Source organism: Tursiops truncatus, chromosome 4 (assembly GCF_011762595.2).
Source record: "Tursiops truncatus isolate mTurTru1 chromosome 4, mTurTru1.mat.Y, whole genome shotgun sequence".
In the NCBI taxonomy this organism is placed as follows: Eukaryota; Metazoa; Chordata; class Mammalia; order Artiodactyla; family Delphinidae; genus Tursiops; species Tursiops truncatus.
In genome coordinates this window covers 64967889-64992606 of record NC_047037.1, presented here as the reverse complement: position 1 = coordinate 64992606, position 24718 = coordinate 64967889, and the positions used below count along the sequence as shown (strand labels likewise).

At 39.6% G+C, this 24718-nt stretch overlaps 1 protein-coding gene across 7 annotated transcripts in view; it reads right to left on the bottom strand.

Moving 5' to 3' along the window:
- Positions 1-24718, bottom strand: part of LPP (LIM domain containing preferred translocation partner in lipoma) — a 700420-nt gene that overhangs the window by 246030 nt on the left and 429672 nt on the right. For all 7 annotated transcript variants that reach the window (XR_012331429.1, XM_019946127.3, XM_073804014.1 and 4 more), the window contains one exon: positions 21764-22456. Coding sequence is in view for 6 of the 7 variants with exons in the window: in XM_019946127.3 (XP_019801686.1) it covers positions 21764-22456 (693 nt within the window). In the remaining variant the exon portion in view is untranslated. The remainder of the gene's footprint in view (positions 1-21763; positions 22457-24718) is intronic.

Sequence of the window (24718 nt, the reverse complement as noted above, 5' to 3'; positions counted from 1 at the left end):
GGCAGAATGATGCAAAGACGATTGAACGTGCAAATATCCCTATTGGTTCCGTCATCACGTCACACTGGGTGATGCTGGGCCAATCACTTGCCTCAGATCTCCTGTAGAAGAGAAATTCTTCTAGATTCTTTTCCCTCTGGGCCACGGAAAGCTCAGAAAGAAGGCTGTGCCTAGACTGTCTTCTATGGGAGACAGAAGAGTCGCTGGAATAACTGAAACAAAGGAGCAAATGGGAGCGGCGAAAAAAAAAGGAAACACGAGCAAATACTAAATTTGGGAGAGAGTTGAGGACTAGTGAGAGAAAAAACCAGCAAGTCAAAAATGGAGCATCAACATTGCTACTAAATATCATTGAAGAATAGATTCTATCTGTCCATGGGTGGTAGTACTGAAATATGGGGTCTTAGTGAAAGGGTTGTCTGAAATCTTACCTCTGGTGAAGTAGACAAAGCTATTAGCTTAATTCCTTCAGATGTTGTCACATAAATGACTTAAGGGATCCCACAATAAAGATGTGATCAGATGTTCTGAACCTTGAGCCTTAAAAGAGGCACCAAACTCTGGAAGACATTTCTCAAAAGCACAGAGATGGCCACCACATCAGGGATGTCCCCTTAGTCCATTTGTTTTGACCATGTAACCAACTAAACCTTTACATGCTACAGATACAGAAAAAGGTCCTGTAGAGGTGCAGCCATGTGCAGCATCGGCGGTCTGGAAGGCCCTTCTGTCTTCCCAGTGTCACCAGTCCCAATCCTAGCCATCCTTTAGGCTAGATCAAAGGCTGCTTCCTCATAAAGACTTCCCTGATCGCTCAAGCTGAATGTGACCCTAAATCATCTGATACCAGTAGATTTTTAACAGCTTTGGCTACCCATCACTTTATCCTGTGCTGTAGACATCATCATATGTGTTTTATCCCTCCTAACACGGGGTCTGGAATATGCTATACACAGAATAAATATTTAAGAAAGAAAAATATGGAAGGAGGGAAGGAGGCAGGAAGGGAAGGAATAACTCTTCCCAAGCAAATACCCAGAGTAGAAGAGATACTTTTAAACAAACATGGATTGACAAGAAATGAAGCTTCAGGGCCCGTCACTTCCTTCGGCCCCTTCTAAGACCTTCGGAGGGTCCAAGCAATGTGTTCCTTGCTGCCTCTTTCCACTCTGACTGTCCTCTGTTACATACTCATGTGGGACAGTGTTGGAATGGTGTCAGGAATTTGGGGGTTTGTTTAGGGGAAGATGAGTTGAGGATACATTTAGTTGAGCATCGTTGGATACATTTATGTACGGTTTGCTGTCACTACAGTGTGTGCATAAGGCATGGCCAATTACCATTGTGTAGGAATGACTTCCTGGCGTACTTTCAATGCCCCTGGGTCCACTCCTCTCCTAGCTCTGGGACTCAGGGTCATGGAGCCAAAAATCCTGTGACAAGAATGTGTCCTGCAACACCCAGCATGTGGATTATGCTGGTAGAGGAGAGAAACAGGGTGTGAAATGTATGGAGCCAGAAGCTAGGTCAGCAGAAAGTTCTACCAATTGTCAGATGGGTAAAAGTATACACACAGAGAGGACTACTCAGTACTCAGTGATGCAAAAACAGATGCTTTCTCTTATTAGGACTGTACTCAGTGATGTACTAGAAGCAATTATAAATGTACCACTGACTTGATTTTCTTTTTTGACGTGGATTTCACAAAGTAGAATGTATCAGTGTATGAACTCACAGCAACAGTATACGTATTTTTGTAACAGCTTTCAAATAAAAGAAACTTGATAGAAGATTCCCCAAATTTGACAATCATCTTAAGTTTTAGGACATTAGGACATTACCAACAACAGTTGTACAGATTAAAGGAAGTTTTCCAAACTTTTAATAGTAATAATAATAACAATAAATTTCTATTAACCATTTAAGAGGAAAGAGTGAAATTATCTTTCTATTCTCCTTATAGAAAAAATTACAAAGTTAGGTTGCATGGAGAGGTGACCAGAGAGCATGCAGCCACAAGATGTAAGAAAAAGTCATTGGGAAAAAAAAGTCATTGGGCATTTAATTAATTAATTAATTAAAATGATATTTTTCTGGATTTTGTGACTTTTGTCATATTTTACAGATTTTTAAAAACAATTTAAAATATGTCTCATTCGCTTTTCTCACTTGAAATAAGTATTCATTTTCTTACATAATTGTTTTGGGATGAATTATGTCCCCCCAAATTCATATGTTGAAGTACCCTAGTACCGTAGAATGTGACTGTATTTGGAGACAGGATTTTCAAAGAGACACTTACGTTAAAATGGGATTGTCAGGTTGGGCCTAATCCAACATGACTGATGTCCCTCTAAGCAGAGGAGCTCAGGACACAGATGCACAAAGAGGAAAGAGCAACTGAGGACACAAGGAGAAGATGCCCATCGATAAATAAGCCAAGGAGAGAGGCCTCAGAAGAAGCCAACCCTGCCAACACCGCGATCTCAGAATTCCAGCCTCCAGAAACATGAGAAAATAAATTTCTGCTGATTAAGTCATCCAGTCTGTGGTACTTTGTTATGGCAGCCCTAGAAAACTACTGCAATAATTTTCTGGTCATCGTTTTGTATTTTTAAAAGAAGTCTCCCCAAAGTGATAAGCTTCAAAGCTTTAGGTCCCACAGAATCTGAATATATCTACACATACACACACACACACACACACACACATACACACAATCTCACTATTCACTGTTGGGTGTATTAACTATAGTAGCGAAAGCCAAAACTGTTTTGTCAGAAATTCTTACTTTTTATACATACTTCTTTACAAAAACTTTCTATCTTGAACAGTCATTTATACTGTAGTAACTACCAGTTAGGATTCAATCATTTAATCAAAAGGTTTATTTGGCTTCTGCGATTTGTGTAACCTTGGCATCTACAGAGACATCATCTGTAGAGCCTTCCCAGATGGAGCACTGAAGAACACCTAGATATCACTAGATATCAGCCCCAGCCTTTTATTGACTGTCCTGTTAAATGAATTTCCTATTTTTCAATCTAAATTTTAAGCAACTGCAGAGGGCATTCTGTAAACAGAAAAGCTGGGGACTGCAATTTCTTTTAGTTCCATGTTGCATGCTATGGATTTTATAGACAAGGGACAAGGATTCTATGATTTATACAGTGTGCAAAATTGGGGAAGCGACTTGGATTCTCTAAAATCGTGTCATCATCTGCAAAAGAAGATAATTGCCCACTCTTTGTCCATCTCAACAAGTTTTGTTTTGTTTTGTTTTCAGGAACAAATGAGACAATGGATATGAAAATGTATTACGTTAAAAAGTTCACTGTTATTTTATCGAAGGCAATGGTAAATCACCTATCAATGTAGACACAGGATTGTTCTTGATCTCCCAAATCTAGAGGTTTAAAAATTGTTTTAAAGTCCTGCCTGTGAGACCTTGGACAGTCATTCTCTGGGTCTTAATTTCTTGTAAATGGGCAAGATGGCTTCTTAGGAAAGCAAAGGGACACGTTTCATCTCTGACAGCCTAAAAATCTGTACTGAGAACATTTTTGTGGTAATTATTATGTTCCAGAAGACTACTGGGAAAGCTTGTTTTCATTTCTAGGACTTTTTTTTTTTTTTACTTTGTAGTTGGTTAACACTCAAAGTAGAAAACTAGACTCCTGTTTTTAACAGGGACATTTAGCGTGGAATAAGCATGGAACCAGAGGATATAAAATGGAAACCAATGACTTCCTCACCTGAACACCTCTTGCTAAAGGAAAGGGTCCTTTGTAAACATGATCCACGCAGTTAAGAAAAAAAAGGAAAGCGAGCAGCAACAGCACACTTGTGCTATTAATAGCCTGGTACTAGAACCCGTAGAACTGCCACAGAAGGCTGAACAATCCTGGGCTTTGCCCGTGACCACGTTCACACTTCCACGGTTCATTCAGTAAGGCTTTCCAAACAAACCTGGCCTAGGCTCACTCATTTGGCATTTCTCCTGTAGGAATGCAACTCAATGCTCTACCCAAGGGTTCTAAGAATGACAGTTTGGGACATTTATTGATCGATTTAATCCTCTCTCAGGACCGGCTCATTTTGAATCAATGGCAAATGTCACGAGTCAACGGAACATTCACTTTGTCTGGCTTTGTACTTTGGATATAAGTGGGTTGGGTTTTACAGCTTACTTTAACTTTTTCTTTCCCCTTACCCTTTTCTGATCAGCTCTTCAAAGACAATGTCAATTATTCATGCCAATGTACAAAACAATGTTACTCCTGGCATTTTGCAAGCTAGTTCACATGTTTGGGGGGAATTATATCACACTTGAAAAACTGGGCATTGTTGGTTTTGTTTTCTCACTTGGAGACCCTATGCTGATGCCACACATTGGCTCTGAGGAGGCCTTCATATCTTCATGCATCTTCATGCAACGTGTCCTGCAGCTCTCAGAGCTCAGCAGTACTTTCCTCTCGGAGATTCAAGGCTACTGGCTACATTCTTGCCTATGACATTCCATTTAGCTCCATTCCATAGCCCACCCATCACACCCCTCACGGTGACGCTTCGTAAGTACCGGGCAGGAGAGACCAATAGATGAGGAATGAAGAAATGAACTTATGTTATCTATTAGAAAAATGATTAGGAAATCTTTCCTGGCAGATAACCTCTCAATAGACTCATGCTAAGAAGAGGGATCCTCAGCAGCTTAGCATATGGGTCCTACTCACGATCAGAAAAGAACGTGATTTAAGGTTTACAGCTGGGTTGCCGCACATCAGGGAGGATTATTGTTAACATCCTTTTATAGAGAATTTGTGTAGTATCATGCGTGGCTAAGAGCTTATCATGTGGTCTTGGGCGAGTAGCCTAATCCCTCTCTATCTTGGTTTCCCACTTAGTAAAAATTCAGGATATTAATAGCACTTTCTTTTATACTTTCTTCCAGGACTAAACGAGCCAACGCACATGAAGGCATTGCAGAGAGAAATAATGACTCGCCTTGGGTGATATCTAGCACTCATATTTGAAAGCAGGTTTGAAAACTTCAGAACACACACACATTTTGCCACACTAGATTTTCAAACATAAAGTTTCTTAAGTGATTAGAATGTGCTTGCTGAGGGGACATGAGCTCCCAGTAGTTAAAAATCACTATTGTTAATATTCATCATTTATTAGGTATTACTTACCCACTAACTTTGGTAAGTAACCAAAAGCTATGTTACGGTCTTCACTAGGCATGCTTGTATTTATTTTGTTGTTGTTATTCATTTTAATTTCTAAAAAAAATTTATTGAAATATAGTTGATTTACAACATCGTGTTAGTTTTAGGTGTACAACCAAGTGATTCAGTTATATTGATACATATATATATAAAATATATATGTTTACTTTTACATTCTCTTCCATGATAGGTTATTAGAAGATATTGAGTATTGTTCCCTGTGCTTGTCTTTCAGCTATAACATGTTGAGATATAAGTGGTGAGCCAGCCTTTATATTGATCTTATTTTTAGAAGGTAAATGGCAAGAAAAACGGAGAATCAGAATGGCAGTCAATTAATATTGAAATAAATCTAAGTTAAGGAAGATCTTTTGATTTCTCAGCCATTAGAGACTCTGGATAATAAAACAATCTAATCTTGGCTACTTTCCCACCCCTCATTTTGAATCCCACTGATTCAAAACTAATAGAGGTCACATCCTACATGAACCCTTGCAAAACTGAAGATCACTACCTCTTCTGAAGATCACTAGAACTCTCTCAGGCCCTTTCTTTTAGCATTTACAATCCTTGTCTTGTGTGAACTATTTGCCCATAAGTAACTGATCGTGGCGAGAAATGCTCTATTCTCTAAGCAAGTGGGGATGCTAACTCTATTTTTTTTTTTTGTACTTCACACTGATCAATAAGAAGGTAAGAGGGCTTCCCTGGTGGCGCAGTGGTTGAGAGTCCGCCTGCCGATGCAGGGGACACGGGTTCGTGCCCCGGTCTGGGAAGATCTCACATGCCGTGGAGCGGCTGGGCCTGTGAGCCATGGCGGCTGAGCCTGTGCATCCGGAGCCTGTGCTCCGCAACGGGAGAGGCCACAACAGTGAGAGGCCTGCGTACCACAAAATAAATAAATAAATAAGTAAAAATAAGGTAAGAATGGTCAGAGGCCAGTGTCACCAATAATATATATCTCAAGCTCTTTGAGGATGAACTAAATTTTAGTTGATTTTTTGCTTATCTTTTGGCATCTAGAAAAATGGTAGTTATTTGTTGAAAGTAAAAATTTAAGAAAAATAGTTCTATGCAGCAATATACTAACATTGGTACTTTGTAAGTAGCTCTTGAGCTGCACAGAAAGACCTTAAGATATCCCCAAATTGCAGGTGCTGGGAAAGCGGTCCCCTGCTGATAAACACTTTGGGCCATTTATACAAAGAATCGTTATAAAGATTGCAAAGTATTGCAGTAGTAGACGTTTCAAGGCAAAGGGATAACCTGAAAAGATAACTTGAAAGAGGAGGGTGAGACAAAATATCGAGCTGATGAGAAGCACATGTCAAGGTGAATGACACGTGGTGTGAACAGAAAGTCTTGAAGAACGTGATGTCATCATCATCTGCCTTTTATTGGTTATACTGCCACCAGGGGTGGAGACTGGATGAGGAAGAAGGTCCCTGTTATCCCAGTGAGCCTGTCATAGAAATAGAAGTAGATAAAACTCTCATCCCTCACCCATGTCCATGCTGTCTTTAACTGAGTATTCAGTTTTTAACTGCTCAAGTGCCATTTAAAAAAATATATATATAGTAGTGTCACACTACATCTTTTTTGGCGAAGTAATTAAAACCAGAAGATTTTGAAAAACAGTCAACTCTAGTTCATCTCCCAAACGTCTTGAACCATCATGGCTTCCATTACTACCTATCTTGGGAAAACTTGCCCTGCCACTTGTGAGAGAACAAGTGGTGTGTATTTGCTATTTCCACTTCTCATTCAACAACCACCCTCCTCCACTGTCCCTAGAGCCAGAGACTGTGAGTCTGTTTAAGTACAAAGCTATAGGAATCTGCAGATATAAACTCTGTGCTCCGAAAGTGGCCCATACCTTCGCAATTTCTTAACATAAAAGCTTTTCTATTTGCAAATAAGAAAGTTCATAAGCCCATCTTTTCAATAGTTTTAAGGGAAACCACAGAAGCATCAGAACCTAACAAATCTTCCTACAACCACTTTGATCTTACACAGTGGCTGGGATTATCTTAAAAAAAAACGCAGGCCCTATCAGTCCCTTGCTAAAACGCTCCAGTGGATTTCCATTTCATTTAGAATAAGGACAAACTCCTTACTACAGTCCGTAAGATACGGACCCTGCTCACCTTTATCACCTCATTTTATTCATTCTCTTCCAACAACTAAGTTCTAGCCTCCCTGGCTTTCTTTCTATTCCTGTAAGTGCCAAGCTGAGAGGACTCATCCTTGCTGTCCTCTGCTTGTAATATTCTTCACCCAGATCTTAGAACAGCTGGCCCCTGTGCATTATTCAGGTTTTGGCTCAAAGGTCATTTCTTCAACGACTTTCCTGAGTTGGCTATCTAAACCAGCCACGCTCTATCTCATTATTAAAATCTTTTATTTTATCCACAGAAAGTATCACTGCCTAAAACTATGTCTTACTGCCTCTCTTCTGAAAACACTACTAGAACATAACCTTGAAGAGGAATGAAATATTACCCTCTTTCTGACTCTGACCCAGCACCAAAAGTAGACATTGAATTGACCTAATTTGCTTTAACTCTTAACTTTGTTTATATTCATGAAAATTTATAAAAGAAAGAGTTTCTGGATTCAGTAAACTACTTAATCTCTCCAAGACTCAGTTTTTATCTGCAAAGTGAAAATAATAACACTATGTACCTGAAAGTGTTACTGAGAAGATTGCATGAGCTAATCCACAGAAAGTGCTTAGCACAGTACCTGATTTAGCTTTAAAATATTTAAAGATTTTTGGTTCCCCTCCTTTATACTAAGTCCTTCAAATTATAATAATAACCTTTCAAATAGCTGTGGTATTTTATAATAAAAGAGTACTTGCCCATCTGTCATCACGCAGGACTTTCTTTGTAGTTTAGACTCCAACCTCAGATTTGATGTCAAATACCAGGGTCTATCTACCATGTCAACATTATCATGGTGTCAAAGGGAGGGCTGGGGAGCTCAGGTAGTAGAAGGCGGGTGGGATGGGGAACACGCAGTTTGGGGAAATCATACATAAATGGGTGGCATATATTGAAAGACCTCAGGGCTTTGCACCCTTTTCACATAATAAAAGTCACTGTCACATCACTGCAGACTTATCTGGATAAAAAAATAACGGAGGGAATGATGCTGTGCTCAGCATTTGTTCATTCATTTTTTCTGAGGACTTACTGCTTGTGAGACAGTGTTCTCTATACAGCAGTTAACTAAACAGAAAAACAAACAAACAAAACTCTGCTCTCGGGATACATTCTAGAGGGAGAGACACAAAAAAAACAAATGATTAAGATACACAGTACGTTAGATGGAAATAAACATTACAGGGGAAATTGGGAGATTGGGATTGACATGTATACACTGATGTGTATAAAATGGATGATTAATAAGAAAAAATAAAAAAATAAAAAAATGGAATCAAACCAAGCACACTGTGGAGGTTCCAGATAGCTCAGAGCAAACAGTAACTATATATGGGCTGCGTGGCCTGCACCAGCTTTTAAAATTGTTATGTTTTTAAGCACTTATCTATGTGCCTGATACAAATGATAAAAATGCGTGGTCTCTGTTCTCTAAGAGCAGGAATGTGCAGTGAAATCATAATGTAACAACAACAACAAAAAGAACAAAACAAAAAACATTACAGGGGAATAAAGTGAAGGTAGATAGGGACACTTTGGGGCAGTGGAGGGATTTTAGGGTGGTCAGGGAAGACTTCTCCAGCAAAGTAACCTTTGAGTGAGGTCCCGCAGGAGGTGAGAGAATAGGCCACGTGGATACCAGGGGGAAAGGGCTCAACAAAACAAAGGCCCTGAAACAGGAGTGTGGCTGGAGTAGAGGGAAGGGGGGGCGGAGCTAGATGACGTCAGCCTGTTAATGGGTGGAAACAGTGGGGCCTTGTAAGCACAGTTCCGGCTTTTTGTTTTTTTCCTTGGCTGAGATGGGAAGCTGTTGGAGTTTTGAGCAGGACAGTGAACGAATGTGACAAACAGGATCACTCTGGGTTGAGAACAGGGCAAAGTGGAACAAAGGTGAATAGAGCAGAGCAATAGGAGGGGGTTAAATGACCCAGGCAAGATGTGCTGGGGCTTGGACAGGTGCAGGCAGTGGAGGCGCTGAGACATGGTGGCGTTTTATACACACTTTGAAGGTGGAGATGAACGCATTTTGCTGTGTGAGAGAAAAGAGGAATCAAGCATGACTTCAGGTTTCAGGCTTGAGCTCCTGGAAGAGCAGACTCACTTCTGAAAAGAGCAACAATGCCATGTGGGAGAAGGTGAGATCAGAAGGCCCTATTTCCCTCAGTGATGAAGAAAGCTTCTTTGGGTTTACACATAACGTGAGCTGTATGGGACAGAGACAAGAGCAATTTAAACTGACCACAACAAAGGAGAGAAAGACTACAATGATGTAGGCTGGGAAATTAACAAGGACTAAAATAGACTCCATCTGAAAGATTAATCTACTGGTAATACAAGCTAGGAGCTAAAGACCAGAAGAGACCAGGAACACAGCTAGAATAAAAAAAAAATTAAACACGTACAAAAGCACAGCTATTAAAAAAAAAACACAAAGAACCCTCAGTAATAAGAACTGTACGTGGGTCCATGTCCATCATTTCACTTTGATTGATTCTTTCATTCATGGGTGCCTGACATATGCAAGATACTATGTTAGGTGTACAAGAAACACAACTGAATTAGACATGATTCACACACTTGAAGAACATAGATGTCTACCTGGGGAGGCAGACACGTAACATGATTAAAATCAAATGGGATGTGGGGATGTGGAGAAATTGAAATGCTCATACACTGCTGGTGGAAATGTAAGATGGTATAGCTCCTTTGGAAAGCAGTCCAACAGTTCTTCAAAAGGTTAAACAAAATGTTACCACATAACCCAGAAAGTTCACTGCTAGGTATATACCCAAGAGAGTTGAAAGCAACGTCCACACAAAAGCTTGTACTCAAATATTGATAACATCATTCATAATAGCCAAAGTGGAAAAAACCCAAGCACCTATCAACTGACGAAAAAGTAAATATAGTGTAGAATGTCTACACACTGGAATATTATTCAGCAATAAAAAAGAATGAAGTACTCATATGAGCTACAACACAGATGGAACTTGTAAATATTATGGTAAGAATCCAGTAAAAGACCATATATTGTATGGTCTTTGTCCTATGGTCTATGTCCAGATCTGGCAAATCCATAGATACAGAAAGTAGATTAGTGGTTACCAAGGGCTGGAAGGTTTGAGGGAAATGAGTGACTGTTAATGGGTAAGGAGCTTTTTCCTGGGATGAGAAAACTGGTGATGGTTGCACAACTCCAAGAATACACTAAAATAATAGTAACAATAATAACGATTGAATTGTACATTTAAAATGAGTAAATTCTATTGTGTATGAATTATATCTCAATAAAGTTATTACCAATTTAAAATATCCAATAAGATGTATGCTATAGTAAAGGGATTTTAAAAAGTGCTGTGAGAAGAATTCAGAAGAAAGACAGACTAATAATATGTGGGGACTGGATGAATGGTCAAGCTTCTCCAAGCACTTAATATTAGAGATAGCTCTTGAAGGCTAAAGAGTAGTTGACCAGGCTGGGAAAACAGGAGGGATGCAGAATCTATTCTGTAAGTAGCAGGTTAATTTGGAGTTTTGATATTTAATTCTTCCCTGCCCCCAGATTCCCACCAATGACCTCCGGCTCAAGATGTAGTATATACTGGCTAAGAAAAAAATAGCTGAAAACTACTCAAGCAATTTTAATGAGAACATAAATTTTGCAAAGTCATTTCCATATTTTCAGTAAGGGGTTGATAAACTTCTTCTGTGAAGGGACATACAGTAAATGTTTTGGGCTTGGAAGAACATACAGCTTCTGCTGCACCTTCTCAATTTTACTGTTTTAGTGTGAAAGCAGCCATAGATAATATTTAAGCAAGTGAGCACGGCTGAATTTCAAATAACACATTATTTACCGAACCAGGTGGCAGGTGAGATTGGCCCATGGGTTGCAGTTGGCAGGGCCTTGGTCCATGTTCCCCACCTGCCTTGCTTAACTCTTATCTGGTTCTCTGCTGGTCACTAGCAATTTCCCCACCCCTGCAGGGATTACCAGCCTCAGCTGTCTCATAGAGAGCCTGCTTAATACTCTGCATCCTTTGGATGGGATGAAAAGCAGGATTAAAAATGGGGTTTCGGGCTTCCCTGGTGGTGCAGTGGTTGGGAGTTGGCCTGCCGATGCAGGGGACACAGGTTCGTGCCCTGGTCCGGGAAGATCCCACATGCCGCGGAGGGGCTGGGCCCGTGAGTCATGGCCGCTGAGCCTGCGCGTCCGGAGCCTGTGTTCCGCAACGGGAGAGGCCTCAACAGTGAGAGGCCTGCGTACCGCAAAAAAATAAAAAATAAAAAAAAATAAAATTACGGGCTATTTAATAAAAAAAGGGGGGGTTCATCTGGTAAAGATTATAAGTATTATCTTTATAGTAAGTCTATCCAAATTCATGTTAAAGATTGCATGTATGCACAATGAAAAATACATTTAGCTAACAGATCTATAAAGAATACAAAGCATACCTCTACTCTCTTATCCCTTTTCACAATAATACCTAAAGGTACATAAAAAATAAACAAGGTGTCTATATTTGAGCAATAAATATACCAAGTACTTATAAAGTCAGAATAAAAGGGGGCCTGTTATCTGGAACTTATATTTAGTATATAGCTTCAACTCCTGGACTCTTGATATAATGTTGACTGAATCTTGGGTTTCAAACGTTAAGTGTGTTACGTCCCAGAAATACAACTTTAAGGTTTTAAAGTGTTTGGCCCAATGAATATTTGATATTTGGATAACTGTACAGTGAGCTAACACGTGTAAATACAGACAGCTACGAATGAAGGCAAGTATCACAGAGTAGAAAGAACACATTGGGTTGGCAGTCAGAAGACCTAAGAGCTTATCCTTCCTCTGACATTGGGTATTCGTATGATACTAGGCAAGCTGCCCCTGGACATGTTACAGAGTTTTCCCCACATATGAAAGTATTTGGTAAATTTTGTAAGCGGTTACAAAAATGCTACATGTTACTGTTACATAAACTAAGATGTTATAGTTAAGTAAACTTCTGAAATAGACCATATTGTATTTTTCTGAAGAACAGTCACTGAATTCTAAGGATGAAATAGAGCAAACACTGTATTATTTGCTAAGAGTATATCCAAAAGTTGGGTTTTCCATATTGCAGAAAATCAAAGACCTAACATAACAAGTAAATATTTCTGGGACAATGGCAGTTTTGGAAAGTCAACTATTTGACTTTCACTTTGGGATACTTCCCGATATTCTGTGTGTAACATCTGTCAAAGGTTTTATATTCACCACTAATTATTATACATTGATAGTGGTTGAGTGTCTTTGTTTGCTGGGGAGGAGAACAACTATAGTTTCTCCTCTGAAATAGGACAGCGTGGTTGTTTGCAGCTGGCCAAGAAGGAAAGAAGATTTCTAGAGGGACATATCAGCGGGTCCACTTGCAAAATGAAGTGCATTCTCTTGCTCTTAAACACAGAAAAATTACATATTGCTAGAGTCATTTGTTAAAACGATTTAATTTTCCAAAGAGATTAGGGACCTGGGATACTTTCAAACATCTAAATCTATGGAAAACATTATACAAGTAAAATGAATAAATAATATTCACAGACATGTCTTAGTGTACTAGGACATCCATCCTCATGGTAACTTTTAAAATCAGGGGAAGGGGCTTCCCTGGTGGCACAGTTGTTAAGAATCTGCTTGCCAATGCAGGGGACAAGGGTTTGAGCCCTGGTCTGGGAAGATCCCACATGCCACGGAGCAACTAAGCCCGTGCGCCACAAGTACTGAGCCTGCGCTCTCAAGCCTGCGAGCCACAAGTACTAAGCCTGTGTGCCACAACTACTGAAGCCCACGTGCCTAGAGCCCACACTCCACAACAAGAGAAGCCACTGCAATGAGAAGCCTGCGCACCGCAACGAAGAGTAGCCCCTGCTCGCCTCAATAAAATAAATAAAATAATTTTTAAAAAACTCTAATAAAATAAATAAATTAAAAAAATAAAATCAGGAGAGATGACAGACTGAGTCAAAATCATAAAGACCCTAAGAACCAGTCGTCTCACTGGAACAACTGTGAGCCTGAACAAGGAACACCAGAATGGCATCCATCTTCTATTATTAAGAGGCCTTACAGAATTCGTGTGGAGGCCTAAGGCCAGGAGATCAGCTCCTTTTAACAATAGTTATTATACCTTTTAAAGGTCCTTTATACTTCCGATCTTATTGGTCTTGAACCAATGTAGAGAGAAATTGTGATTTAGAAAAAAGCGTCAAGTTTTCTACTCAAATGTGCCACTTACGAGTTGTATAACTAACTCTTCAGGTCACTGTAACTCTTCAGGCCTCAGTTTCTCATCTGTAATTTTAAGGGATTATAACCTACTGATTCTGAAGATAATTTCTATGTCTGACAGTTTCAACAGGCCGGTCTAGAGGAACGGAGAGTAAAGATTTTTTTTATTTTTATTTTCCAATTTCCATCCTTCAAATTTGTAGGAAACTGGGCTTCCCTGGTGGCGCAGTGGTGGAGAGTCCGCCTGCCGATACAGGGGACGCAGGTTCGTGCCCCGGTCCGGGAGGATCCCACATGCCGCGGAGCGGCTGGGTCCGTGGGCCACGGCTGCTGGGCCTGCGTGTCCGGAGCCTGCGCTCCGCAGCGGGAGAGGCCACGGCAGTGAGAGGCCCGCGTACCGCAAAAAAAAAAAAAAAAAAAAAAAAAATTGTAGGAAACAGTCTCTTCTTCAATCAAGAAGCAAATCTTCCAAACATAGAAAGTTGATGGATAGACTCTTATCCATAAAGGAAATAAACAGTTGAATCAAGAATTTATTTGCAGGTGAAATGATCAGGTAGAAAAGCCTAAGGAGTCTTAAGAAGCTAGTCAAACTGTTAAAGAGGTCATAAGATGCAAGGTCAATATTAAAAAATCAATGGTGTTTGTATACACTACAAAATAACTGCAAATTAAGAATTTTTTAAAAATACCATTTGTAATAGCACCCAGAATATGAAATAATTTAACAAAATATGGGTAAAACTATAATACATTGTTGAGAGAAATTAATAAAAGCCTAAATAGAATGAGAGATATACCATGTTCATGGGTTGGAAGACTCAATATTGTTAAGATATCAGCTCTTTTCAAAGTATAGATTCAACAAAATCTCAACTGAAATCACAGCAAGTTATTTTGTGGAAATTGACAAGCTGATGCTAAAATGTATAAGGAAATGGAAAAGACTCAGAATAATCAAAGCACTTTTGAAAGAGAAGAAAAATGGAAAGCTTATATTGTCAGATTTCAAAATCTTGTATAAAAGTCAGAGATCAAGATAGTGTGGCATTGGCTTGAGGATAGATATACAAATTAATGGAAAAGGATAGAGTCCAGATGGACCCACACATCTGTGGTCAATTGATTTTTGTCAGAGGTGTCAAGGTATTTCAATGGAAGAAAAGAGTCTTTTCAATAAACCGTGATGGAAAAACTGTGTATCTCAATGGGGGTAAATGACTTTTGACCCTTATCTCACACAATACACAAAGATTAACTCGAAGGGAATTATAACCTTGAATTTACCTGTAAAGCATCTAAAAGAAAGCACAGAATAAAATCTTTATGACCATGAGGAGGCCAAAATACCTAAGGAAACAGAAAGCATAAACTATAGAAGATAAAAGTGATAAACTGACCTCCAACAAAAGTAAATACTTCTGCTCTTAGAAAACAACATTAAGAAAATGAAAAGTCAAGTCACCGACTGGGAATGCATATATCTAAGGACTCTTACTCAATACATAATGTACTCTTCCAGAAGAAAAAAAAAAAAAGAAACAATCCAATTTAAAAGATAAATCAAAAATTTGGTGACACTTCACAAAAGAAGACATAGAAATGGCTAATAAGTACGTGAATAATAAGTGTTCCACATCATTAATCAAAAGGAAAATGTAAATATAAACCACAATCAGATACATCTATACAGCATGCAAATAGCTAAAATTAAGAAGGTTGACAACACCAAGTGCTGCCAGGATTAGGGAGCAACTGAACCTCTCATGCAATGCTGGTGATATTGTAAAATGGTACATTTAGGAAAACAATTCAGCAGTCTCTTATGAAGTTAAATATTTACCACACAACCTAGCAATTCCTCTGCTAGGTATTTACCCAAGAAAAATGAAAACTATGTTCATATAAAACTTGTATATGAATGTTCATAGCAGCTTTATTAATACTCAAAAATGGAGGAAAAAAATGCCCCCAAACAAGTGAATGGATAAACAAAATGTAGTATATCCAGATAATGGATACATACACAAATGAAGCTCAAAAAAATTACAGTGAGTAGAAGGAGCCTAGATGCGAGAGTATATACTATCTGATTCTATTTATATGGAATTCTAGAAAGGGAAAAAATAATCCATGTTAGAAAGCAGAAAGGTTGCCTGGGGCTGAGGGTAAAGGGGGCTGACTACAAGAGGGCTCGAGGGAGCTCTGTGGGGTAGTGGAAATGTTCTCTATCTTGATTTTGATGGTGGTCACCCAGGTGCACAAATTTGCCAAAGATTCACTGCCTTGTGCATTTCAAATGGGCACATTTTATTGTATATACATTGAACCTCAAAAAGGTAATTAAAGAATCTGAATCAACAAATTCTATGGACATTTGGCAAATGCAAAAAGTAAAAAAGACTGTGTCCATAACAGCATACACATACACACATGTATCCCAGAAGGAATGTAAAACATTAGCACAATTGTGAACATGAGAAATTATCTAGCTACTTTGGACACTGAGTTGCTCATGTGACAACGTGTGTGTTACTGAGGTCACCTAAGCTAATTTGGTGGTGTAGGTTTGGGTTTTGGCATTTTGATCAACAATCTGCTAAGTTCTAAAGCAGGGCTTACTCCTTATTTTATTAGGACATAGGAAGTTTCTTCAAGTACCTTCATTAAACAAGAATGTATTATGTACTGTCTTAGTTACTCTGGACAAAACAGTGCTCAGATACCATCTCTATCCCCTAAATCTCAGAGTCTACTATATGCTAGGGCATAGGCTGGTGAGGGACAGGTACATAAATGATTCTAGTACAGTAAGTGTGTGAAAATTTACATAAGAGAGGGTAAAATAACGTACAACTTAATTTTAGAAAGAGAAGGCTTCACAAGAGAGATTAACACTTTAGTTTGGTCTTAATGGGTCACGTTGGATAGGCAAACATTTAATTTATTTGGGGGGAGGTCTGGGAAGGCATTCGAGGAAGAAGTAGCCCCACGATGAAAGCTATAGAGATGAAAAATAACTAGGAATGTAATTTCTCAGCTGGAAGCTGGGATGCTTAAAGGGGGAGATAAAACTGGAAATCTAGGCTGGGGTTTCAATTCATTCCAGAACTGGGAGGGGACTCCTGAAGGTTTTTGAGAAAAGGTAATTAGTGACGAGCGCAGAGCTGTGGGGTAGAAAGGTTAATCTGATAGCATGTGTAGGATGAACAGGTGTGGAGTGACTAGAGGTGGGGACACCCAATAAAGGGCCATTTCAATGGCTCAGGTGAGAAACGGGGACAACTCAACCAGGACAGTAGCAAAGGGCGCTTCAGTAAGAAAACAGATTTGAGACACTGTGAACGTAGAAACACTGGAATAAATTGTACATAGTGATGGGAAAGAGGAAGCATAGCTCCACGGTGCTGAGCCTGGGTGCTCAGCAGGGATCTAACAGTGCTTCCGCTGAAGCTGTTGATCTCAGGACACAGCACTGCAACTGCCTGAGCCTATCGACATGTCTGCCTGTGATGTGGGCCATGGCAGAGCCACGCTCAGTGGCTGCCCGTGCTGATGTGGCGCTCCCCCCATCCAAACACCAAACCAACATCCATCGTTCACCAGGTGGAAAGCATGAGGACAAACCTTCTGAAAACCTGATTTGGAATCGTGGCTCACCCATGACTTTGACATATGACCTTGGGTGAGTGACTCTCATTATTGAGCTTTTGAACCCCGATCAGTAAAAGAGAGACAAAATCCTCTACCTGTGCTTATCGCTTATGTTTTTTGTGACGTCCTCAAAGCATTTTGGAAACTGAAAAACCCTGTGCAAAGGGGAATTACTCATATTACGGTCACTGTCCTCCTCAAGCAATCTCTTCCATCCTCAGCTTTATACAGACCTAGGTGTTATTAGCACCTGACTGGAGGCCTATATCCACATCTATCCTTCTCCCCACCCAAACTAACACTTCTTTTTTGTTTCTCTGATCCTGGAATTGAGAGATATTTAGCATAGGGATTACCATAAAGATAGTTTTCTCCCAAATGCCACCAGTTCTTGCAGGACACCCAATATATACAACCTCCATTTCACTGTGGAAAAGACCACAATGAAATGAAATTTAAATATTTTGATATTACTTGAATATCTGAAATGCTACTGTATCAACATTCTCAAATATTTTCTTAATCTCAACAATTCCCAGGTCTTGGGGATCCGTAAACACTGACCCTGGTAGTTCACTACCTTCACTCTCCTCTCTGACGCATTAAATATCCCCAGATTCAAACACTAAATGAACAGTAGGAATCTGTTCTGACTCTGGATAAGATAAACTTGGTGTTGGATTTATTGAAAGGTGATTGGTTGATCTCCAAGTTCTCACTCTCCTGAAGGATTTTTCCAAGGAAATTTTAATAGATGGTTTTAGAATATAACTTACCCCCACCCCCACTAGTTGGGTCTCCACAGCTTTCCAGAGATGCACAGCACGAGCACTCTTAACATATTGCAGAGGAAATACCTGTGTTTGCAACAGAGCCGAGGCTGCCATAGATTAGGTTTATGACAAGGAAGTGGAAGCTAAAGCTACCTGCCACTGTGGACCTGAAAGTGATGACTGCCTCTAGGTCCTGGTTCTGGGGCTTTCAAGCTGACTCACCTTACCTGAATATTGGAGAAAATACACATCCTACCTCACGGGAATGTGAGGATAACACACAGGACAAAAGTTCTGTGAACAACCAGCAGATATCAGCTTTTATAAAATGGCAAAGAGAAGAGATTCCACTGTGTCTTTAAGAGAATTTCCAGTGAGAAGAGAACATTTCTCTCTTATAAAGACTTGCTTATAAAAATATTTTTCAAGGAACTCAGCTCACATGGTCCAGGAAACACATTATGGTCTACTGTAGCAAGCAAATTCAGTGCTCAGCACATTATGGAAACACAAATATAATCACGATCCCCCAAGGCTTGTAGGTTCTGATTTGGTCTCCTTCCTTTCTTCATTCTTTTCTTCCTTTCTTTTTTCTTTTCCTTTTCTTTCCTACTTTCTCCTTCCCTTCTTCTACTTCTTCTTCTATGTCACACCATGGCGTGGAAAAATTAAAGCAGCTTATCTCAAATCTAAAGGAGATTTCTTTCTTTCATTTTTTGAAAACGTTTTCCTTGATGGGTTAAATGCCAAACTCCTAAGAACTTCTCAACGTAACAAAAGGTAATTGTTTTAAGGCACCGAGGTATGCTTTCCATCAGTGCCTAAAAAATTGGAAATAAATGAAAGCCAGTGAAAACGCTGAATAGTCCTCACTTGGTAATTATTCAGCCCTTGGAGATTTCCAAGCCTTTTGCAATCATTAATTAATTAGTGAGGATGACATTCCACTTTACTGAGGCTGGGAGCAGGACATAAAGAGGTCTAGAGGCTTTTCCTCAAGCTGAAAGAAGAATATCAAGGGAGGAACTGGGATTCGAATCAGGAGCTCACTTCTCAAGCCAGGAGTCACATCGCTAAGCCAAGCAAAGTTAATATTTGAGACAATAAGGTGCTCTGTGCACAGGTGCAGTTGAATACAGTCGTGTTCTGCTCAAAGACCAACTGTGAAAGAGCCCACCCCTTCATCCACCAATGCTCCCACAACACACACAGACGATATCTGTAGCTTCACCAGCCTCTTTCCCCTTTCCCAAAACAAAGACAGATGGCTAAATATCAATCTCTAACCACTCTCCTTAATAATCACAGCAAAAAGTACATGATTTGATTTTCATTTTTTAAATGCACAATATGATGTTAAAACACATGACACTGTTGAAAAACAAATATTTCCGAATTTTTTTTTAAATGACATGAAATCCACTGACGTCCAGAATCCTTAACAAGGTAATAGATCATCCTGAATCATTCTTTTACTGCAATAAGAAGGAAAATAAAGTTTCATGCTTTCTGGAGAGGGGTTAATAAAAGTTCATTCTGTCACCCCAAGTAAGCTGATGAAGACAGACCAAATACTAGTGATGTTTCTGGACCTAACATCTTAGAACCAGGTCTTGCAGCGGGTGCTGATCCTTTTGTTTACACTACTGGATTGGTTCCAGAGGGCCCAGTGACATGATGGGAAATCAGGAAACTCAAAGATTGGCTTTGTACTTCACCAGATCATTCTCTCCACCTAGACATACTTTTGCTCTGTCTCATGTCTGTTTCCCCAGGTGGGGTAATAGGATCCTTAAATAACTCAGGGCCCATCTCCTGCTCTTAGGAACATCACTCAGCCATCCTATCACAGTCAGGCTGCTTTGGACTGGGCAAAACTGCATACCTATTGGAACTTAAATGTTGATGGCCATTGTCCCAACCTAAATTTTTAATCTTCTGTAGGGGAATTTGTTGCAATTGTACCAAAGTGAGGTAAAGTTGAATAACCCCATTTTCTTCTGAACCGGTTGCTCTGGGGTCAGGATGGACGAATGCAAATATACTGCAATGTTAAGAAGGGCAAGGTTGTCCAGCTTGGCTATTTTGGGCAATATTTATTTTAAAAACAAAACAAAACAAAACAAAAAACCCTCAATAACATTTCTTTTCATACAGAGATTTTTGGAAAGAAAGTCCTTCCAAGAGTAATGTTTCAAAAACACTTAATATTTTCACTTGAAATCTTTATGTTGGAAGATGATCATGGCTTGGTCCACTTTCATGTAATGGGCAATCATAAGGTTGATGGATGTCTCCAGCTACCCACAGGCCCCACTTGCTGGGAAGGGCTCTTTCCTCTAAGGAACCTAAAATCCATGTGCATCATTATCAGAGCAGATGCTTTCATGTGAGAACAGTGATTTAGTAAACTCCCTATCCAGAAAGTAAGGACCTCACTAAATTCTGTTACAATGTTGAAAATGTGAATGGATATGCCTGGAAACTGACAATCTCAACTGTGTAAAGGATTAAAAAAAAACAAACATATAGTCCAAACTTCCACCCAGTACATCCTCCCAATTTATCATTGAACTTCTCGATAATCAAGGGCTCTCCAATTTCTGATTTCTTACAGTTCTTACTACAGGGAAGGGAGTGCTCGGTTCTAACACAATGGCTGGAAACTAGATTGGTTTCTCCATCTATCTCCTTCCAAGTAACTCTCCTTGGTTCCTCTTTTCATGGTGGGAGGAAACATCATCATGTTGGTTCAAGGACACATGAAAACTCCAAGTTGTAGGTGAGTAGGTGTGTATAGTATTATATCTTGCCTATTCACAGGAAGTAATTGAACATGTTGACTTAAAACACATACATGCTTGAAATTAAATCAAACAACAAAAAAGATAACTGTCATAAAGAATTTTTTTAAGTTGCCTAATAGGGTTAATGGTTGGAGAGTAATATTCTTCTTGGAGAATCATTAATGTCGATAAACAAGGGGTAGTACACAAGTGCCATTCTACTACAGCCCCTTCCCAAAGAAAACTAGACAAGGTATCTGCATTACCTTAGATGTCCTTAGCCTCACCTGTCTCCTGGGCCCTTGTCCACTTGTTCTTCCCCAGCAGTCACTATGGTACCAAGTTTGCTTGGGTTCTGACCACCTTCACATGAGCCCAACCTGTCATCAGCTCATCTCATACTGCCCTGAGCACCTCTCACCTCCACATGTGGGGATTCCCTGTCCCTGCTGAGGCATCAGATACTTCAGATCTATTTAGTGACCAAGTAAATGCAACATCTAACTGTGAGGAAGTCTATGACCCACAGAAGGAAGCTCTGACCAACAGGAAAGGAGCTGGAAGATAAATTGTTTTCCCTTCCTCTCCCCGAACAGATTGTCCTGAGCTGCTATGGTTCATATGGTCTTTTGGAAGATGGTCCTTCAAGACTGAAAAATTAGTTGTACTTGATACTAAACGGAAGCCATATTGGTAACACACCCCCATACCCCCAAATAGGATCTCCCCATTTTCCTGCTTCGCTCATGCACTTCCTTCAGATTGTACTTTCTAATGAAATAAAAGTAGCACATATACCTCTGCCTTAGGCTCTGCTTCCTGGGGAAGGCAGACCAAGATAGGTACCCCCTTATTCCCATCACTATATTAATGAGTTCCCTACCTTTTGTTGCAGTGGTGGTGCACAGGGAGCTGAAACAGGATCTGTGATATAGGTCTTCTTGGGACCAGCAACTGGATACATCCCAGCAGGGTTCTGGTTCCCGGTGCCAAAAGGAGTATAGCCTTGTTCCCGCTTCCAGGTATTTGGGTGACCTTGTTGACCATAGGCAGGATCAGAGTCATTTTTGCCCCCATAGCCAGGCCCCACTGCACAGTAGGGTTCATAATAACGTCCTTGGTTGGGGGCATACCCATACCCAGGCTCAGGCTGAAGTCCTGGTGGTGGGATATACGCATAATCCATGCCTCCCCGTGTAGAAGGAGGTGGACCCTGCCCAGCGATAGGAACTGGTTGAGTGTTATAGCCCTGGGCCCCTGGCCCTGAGCCATAAAGTTGTCCTGGTGAAGGGGCAGCCATGTAATGAGAGCTGGGCTGGGCTGACTTCACCTGCACGTTGAAGGTAGGCCTTGAAGGGGTAGATGCCGTAGTGTAGGAGGCTGGGACGGGCTGAGGCTGGGGTTTTAGCGTTCCAATTGGAGCCACGGGGATGGGTCCAGCCTGGGGTACAGGCTGTGGCTTCAACGTAGACTTTTTCGTTGCCGTCAGAGGGGGCTGGTTTGGTATGACCATTCTCTTATGTCCTGTGACAGGGGTGGAGACTGGAGGAGAAGCTGTTGTTGAGCTAGTAGAGCCCTAAAGCAGAAAAGAGAAAAGGAAAAAAAAAAGACAAAGATTATTGCTAATAAAAAATAAAAATACATAAACAGACAAATATTAATAAATGCCATTCTTACTTCTGTATTAACTCGGCAAAACATAAACAAGGCATGGTTCCTGCCTTCTAAGAGTTCACAGACAACACAAAAATCAGTTGTCCTTCTGTGTACCAATTCCATTTATAATAACATCAAAAAGAAAGAAAAAACTTAGGAATAAACTTAACCAAAGAGGTGAAAGTCTTATACACTGAAAAGTACAAAATGTTGCTGAGACATTAAAGAAGATACAGCTAAATGGAAAGACATATCATGTTCATGGATTGGAAGACTGGATACTGTAAAAATGTTAATACTACCCAGAGCAATGTACAGAATTAATGCAATCCCTGTCAAAATCCCAATGGAACTTTTCTGCAAAAATAGACAAATCCATATGCAATCTCAAGAGACTCTGAATAACCAAAACGATCTTGAAAAAGAAGACTGGAGCTCTCACACTACGCAACTTCAAAATTTATTACAAAGCTATAATAATCAGTGTTCCATTGGCATACAGACAGACATAGACCAATGGAATAGAATTGAGAGCCCAGAAATACATCCTTGCATACATGGTTTGATTTTTGACATTTGATGGGAAAAGGATAGTCTTTTCAACAAATGGTGCTGGGAATACTGGACATCCACATGCAAAAGAATGAAGTTGGACCCTTACTTTACACTGTATACAAAAAGTAACCCAAAATTCTAGCTCTAAATGTAAGAGCTAAAAGTATAAAACTCCTTAAAAAAAACACAGAAGAAAAAAACTCATGACATTGGATTTGGCAATGATTTTTTTAAAAATACATATAGAAACATCAAAAGCACCAGCACCAAAAGAAAACAGATAAATTGAACAATGGGATCTCAAACAGACTACCCGAGGGGGAAAGATGTAACTCGTGCTCACTTCAGATACAGTTCTCCCACCAAAGCCACTGGGTAGACTGTATAGGGATGGTCTCACACAAGGACACCTCTTCAAGACCGGGATGGGTAACTGTTTCATCAAATTTCATTGAGACAGAGAAAGTTAAGCAAAATGAGAAGGCAGAGGAATTTGTTTCAAAGGAAAGAACAAGGAAAAAAAAACCTGACAAAACAACTAATGAAACAGAGATAATTTATCAAATAAAGAGTTCAATCAAGGCTTTAAAAAAATGATGCTACTGTGCTATGAAATTTTGATAAAAGCATTGTATTAAAAGTGCTTAAGTGTTTATCAGTGTTTAGGTGTACAGAATTGTGCAAAATCACTGATGGAGTATTTTTGAAAGATGACGATAATAATAATTGTTATTATTATTGTTAACTATAATAATTACAGCTTAAAAGTTTACTGTGTTACACCCTCTACTAAGCAATTAACAAATCTATCGTTTTATTATAATTTGTTAAAAGTTCCTGAGAAATAAAAACTAAACTTGATAAATGTAAAAAAAAAAAAATGTCCACATGGATGGAACTGAATATAAGAAGGAATAAAGCTTTGCTTTTCTTTGATGACTCAAGATCAGCAGAAACCCAGAGTTCCTATTTTAAACACTTTACAAACCCAACTATAAATGGAGACAGTGACTGAGCAACTGAGCTAATGACAGGCATACTCTGGGCCGCAGCTGGAAAGGAGTCTGCCCCAAAAACAGATACTTCAAAAGTCACATACTTTGAAGATGAAAACCAATCACATTCATAAAGTAAACAAAAAAGAATGCAGACCTAACTCCTCAGAAGCAACTTTTTTCAACAAATTTCTTTCACTTTTTCTTTCTTGGTGAACATACACACATGTGCACACACATTCACTACTTACAGATTCCTAAAGTCTTTGAAGGAAGGCATCAGGGAGCAATTTCAGGAGCCATTGCTATCTTCTAGGAAATATCTCCCTAGATGAGAAGGTTTCTCACAACTTTATTATGAATTCTGCTGTGTATGTGCCGGCATGTTTCTGAGTATTTTCTATTTCAAAACTACGTGTGTGAAAATAGCACATTTAGCTCTATTTTTTTTCCTTTGCAATTTTAAATTCTTTACCTCATTGGAGGTGGAAGGGGTAAAGAACAGGAATCATTTTAAAGCATACTTATTTATGCTCTTGATGATAAAAGAAAGCTATGGCAACACTTTCTTGGCCCACATATTCAATTAAATACACAGCGAATCTTTTCTACTTACTGGATTAGTAGGCACT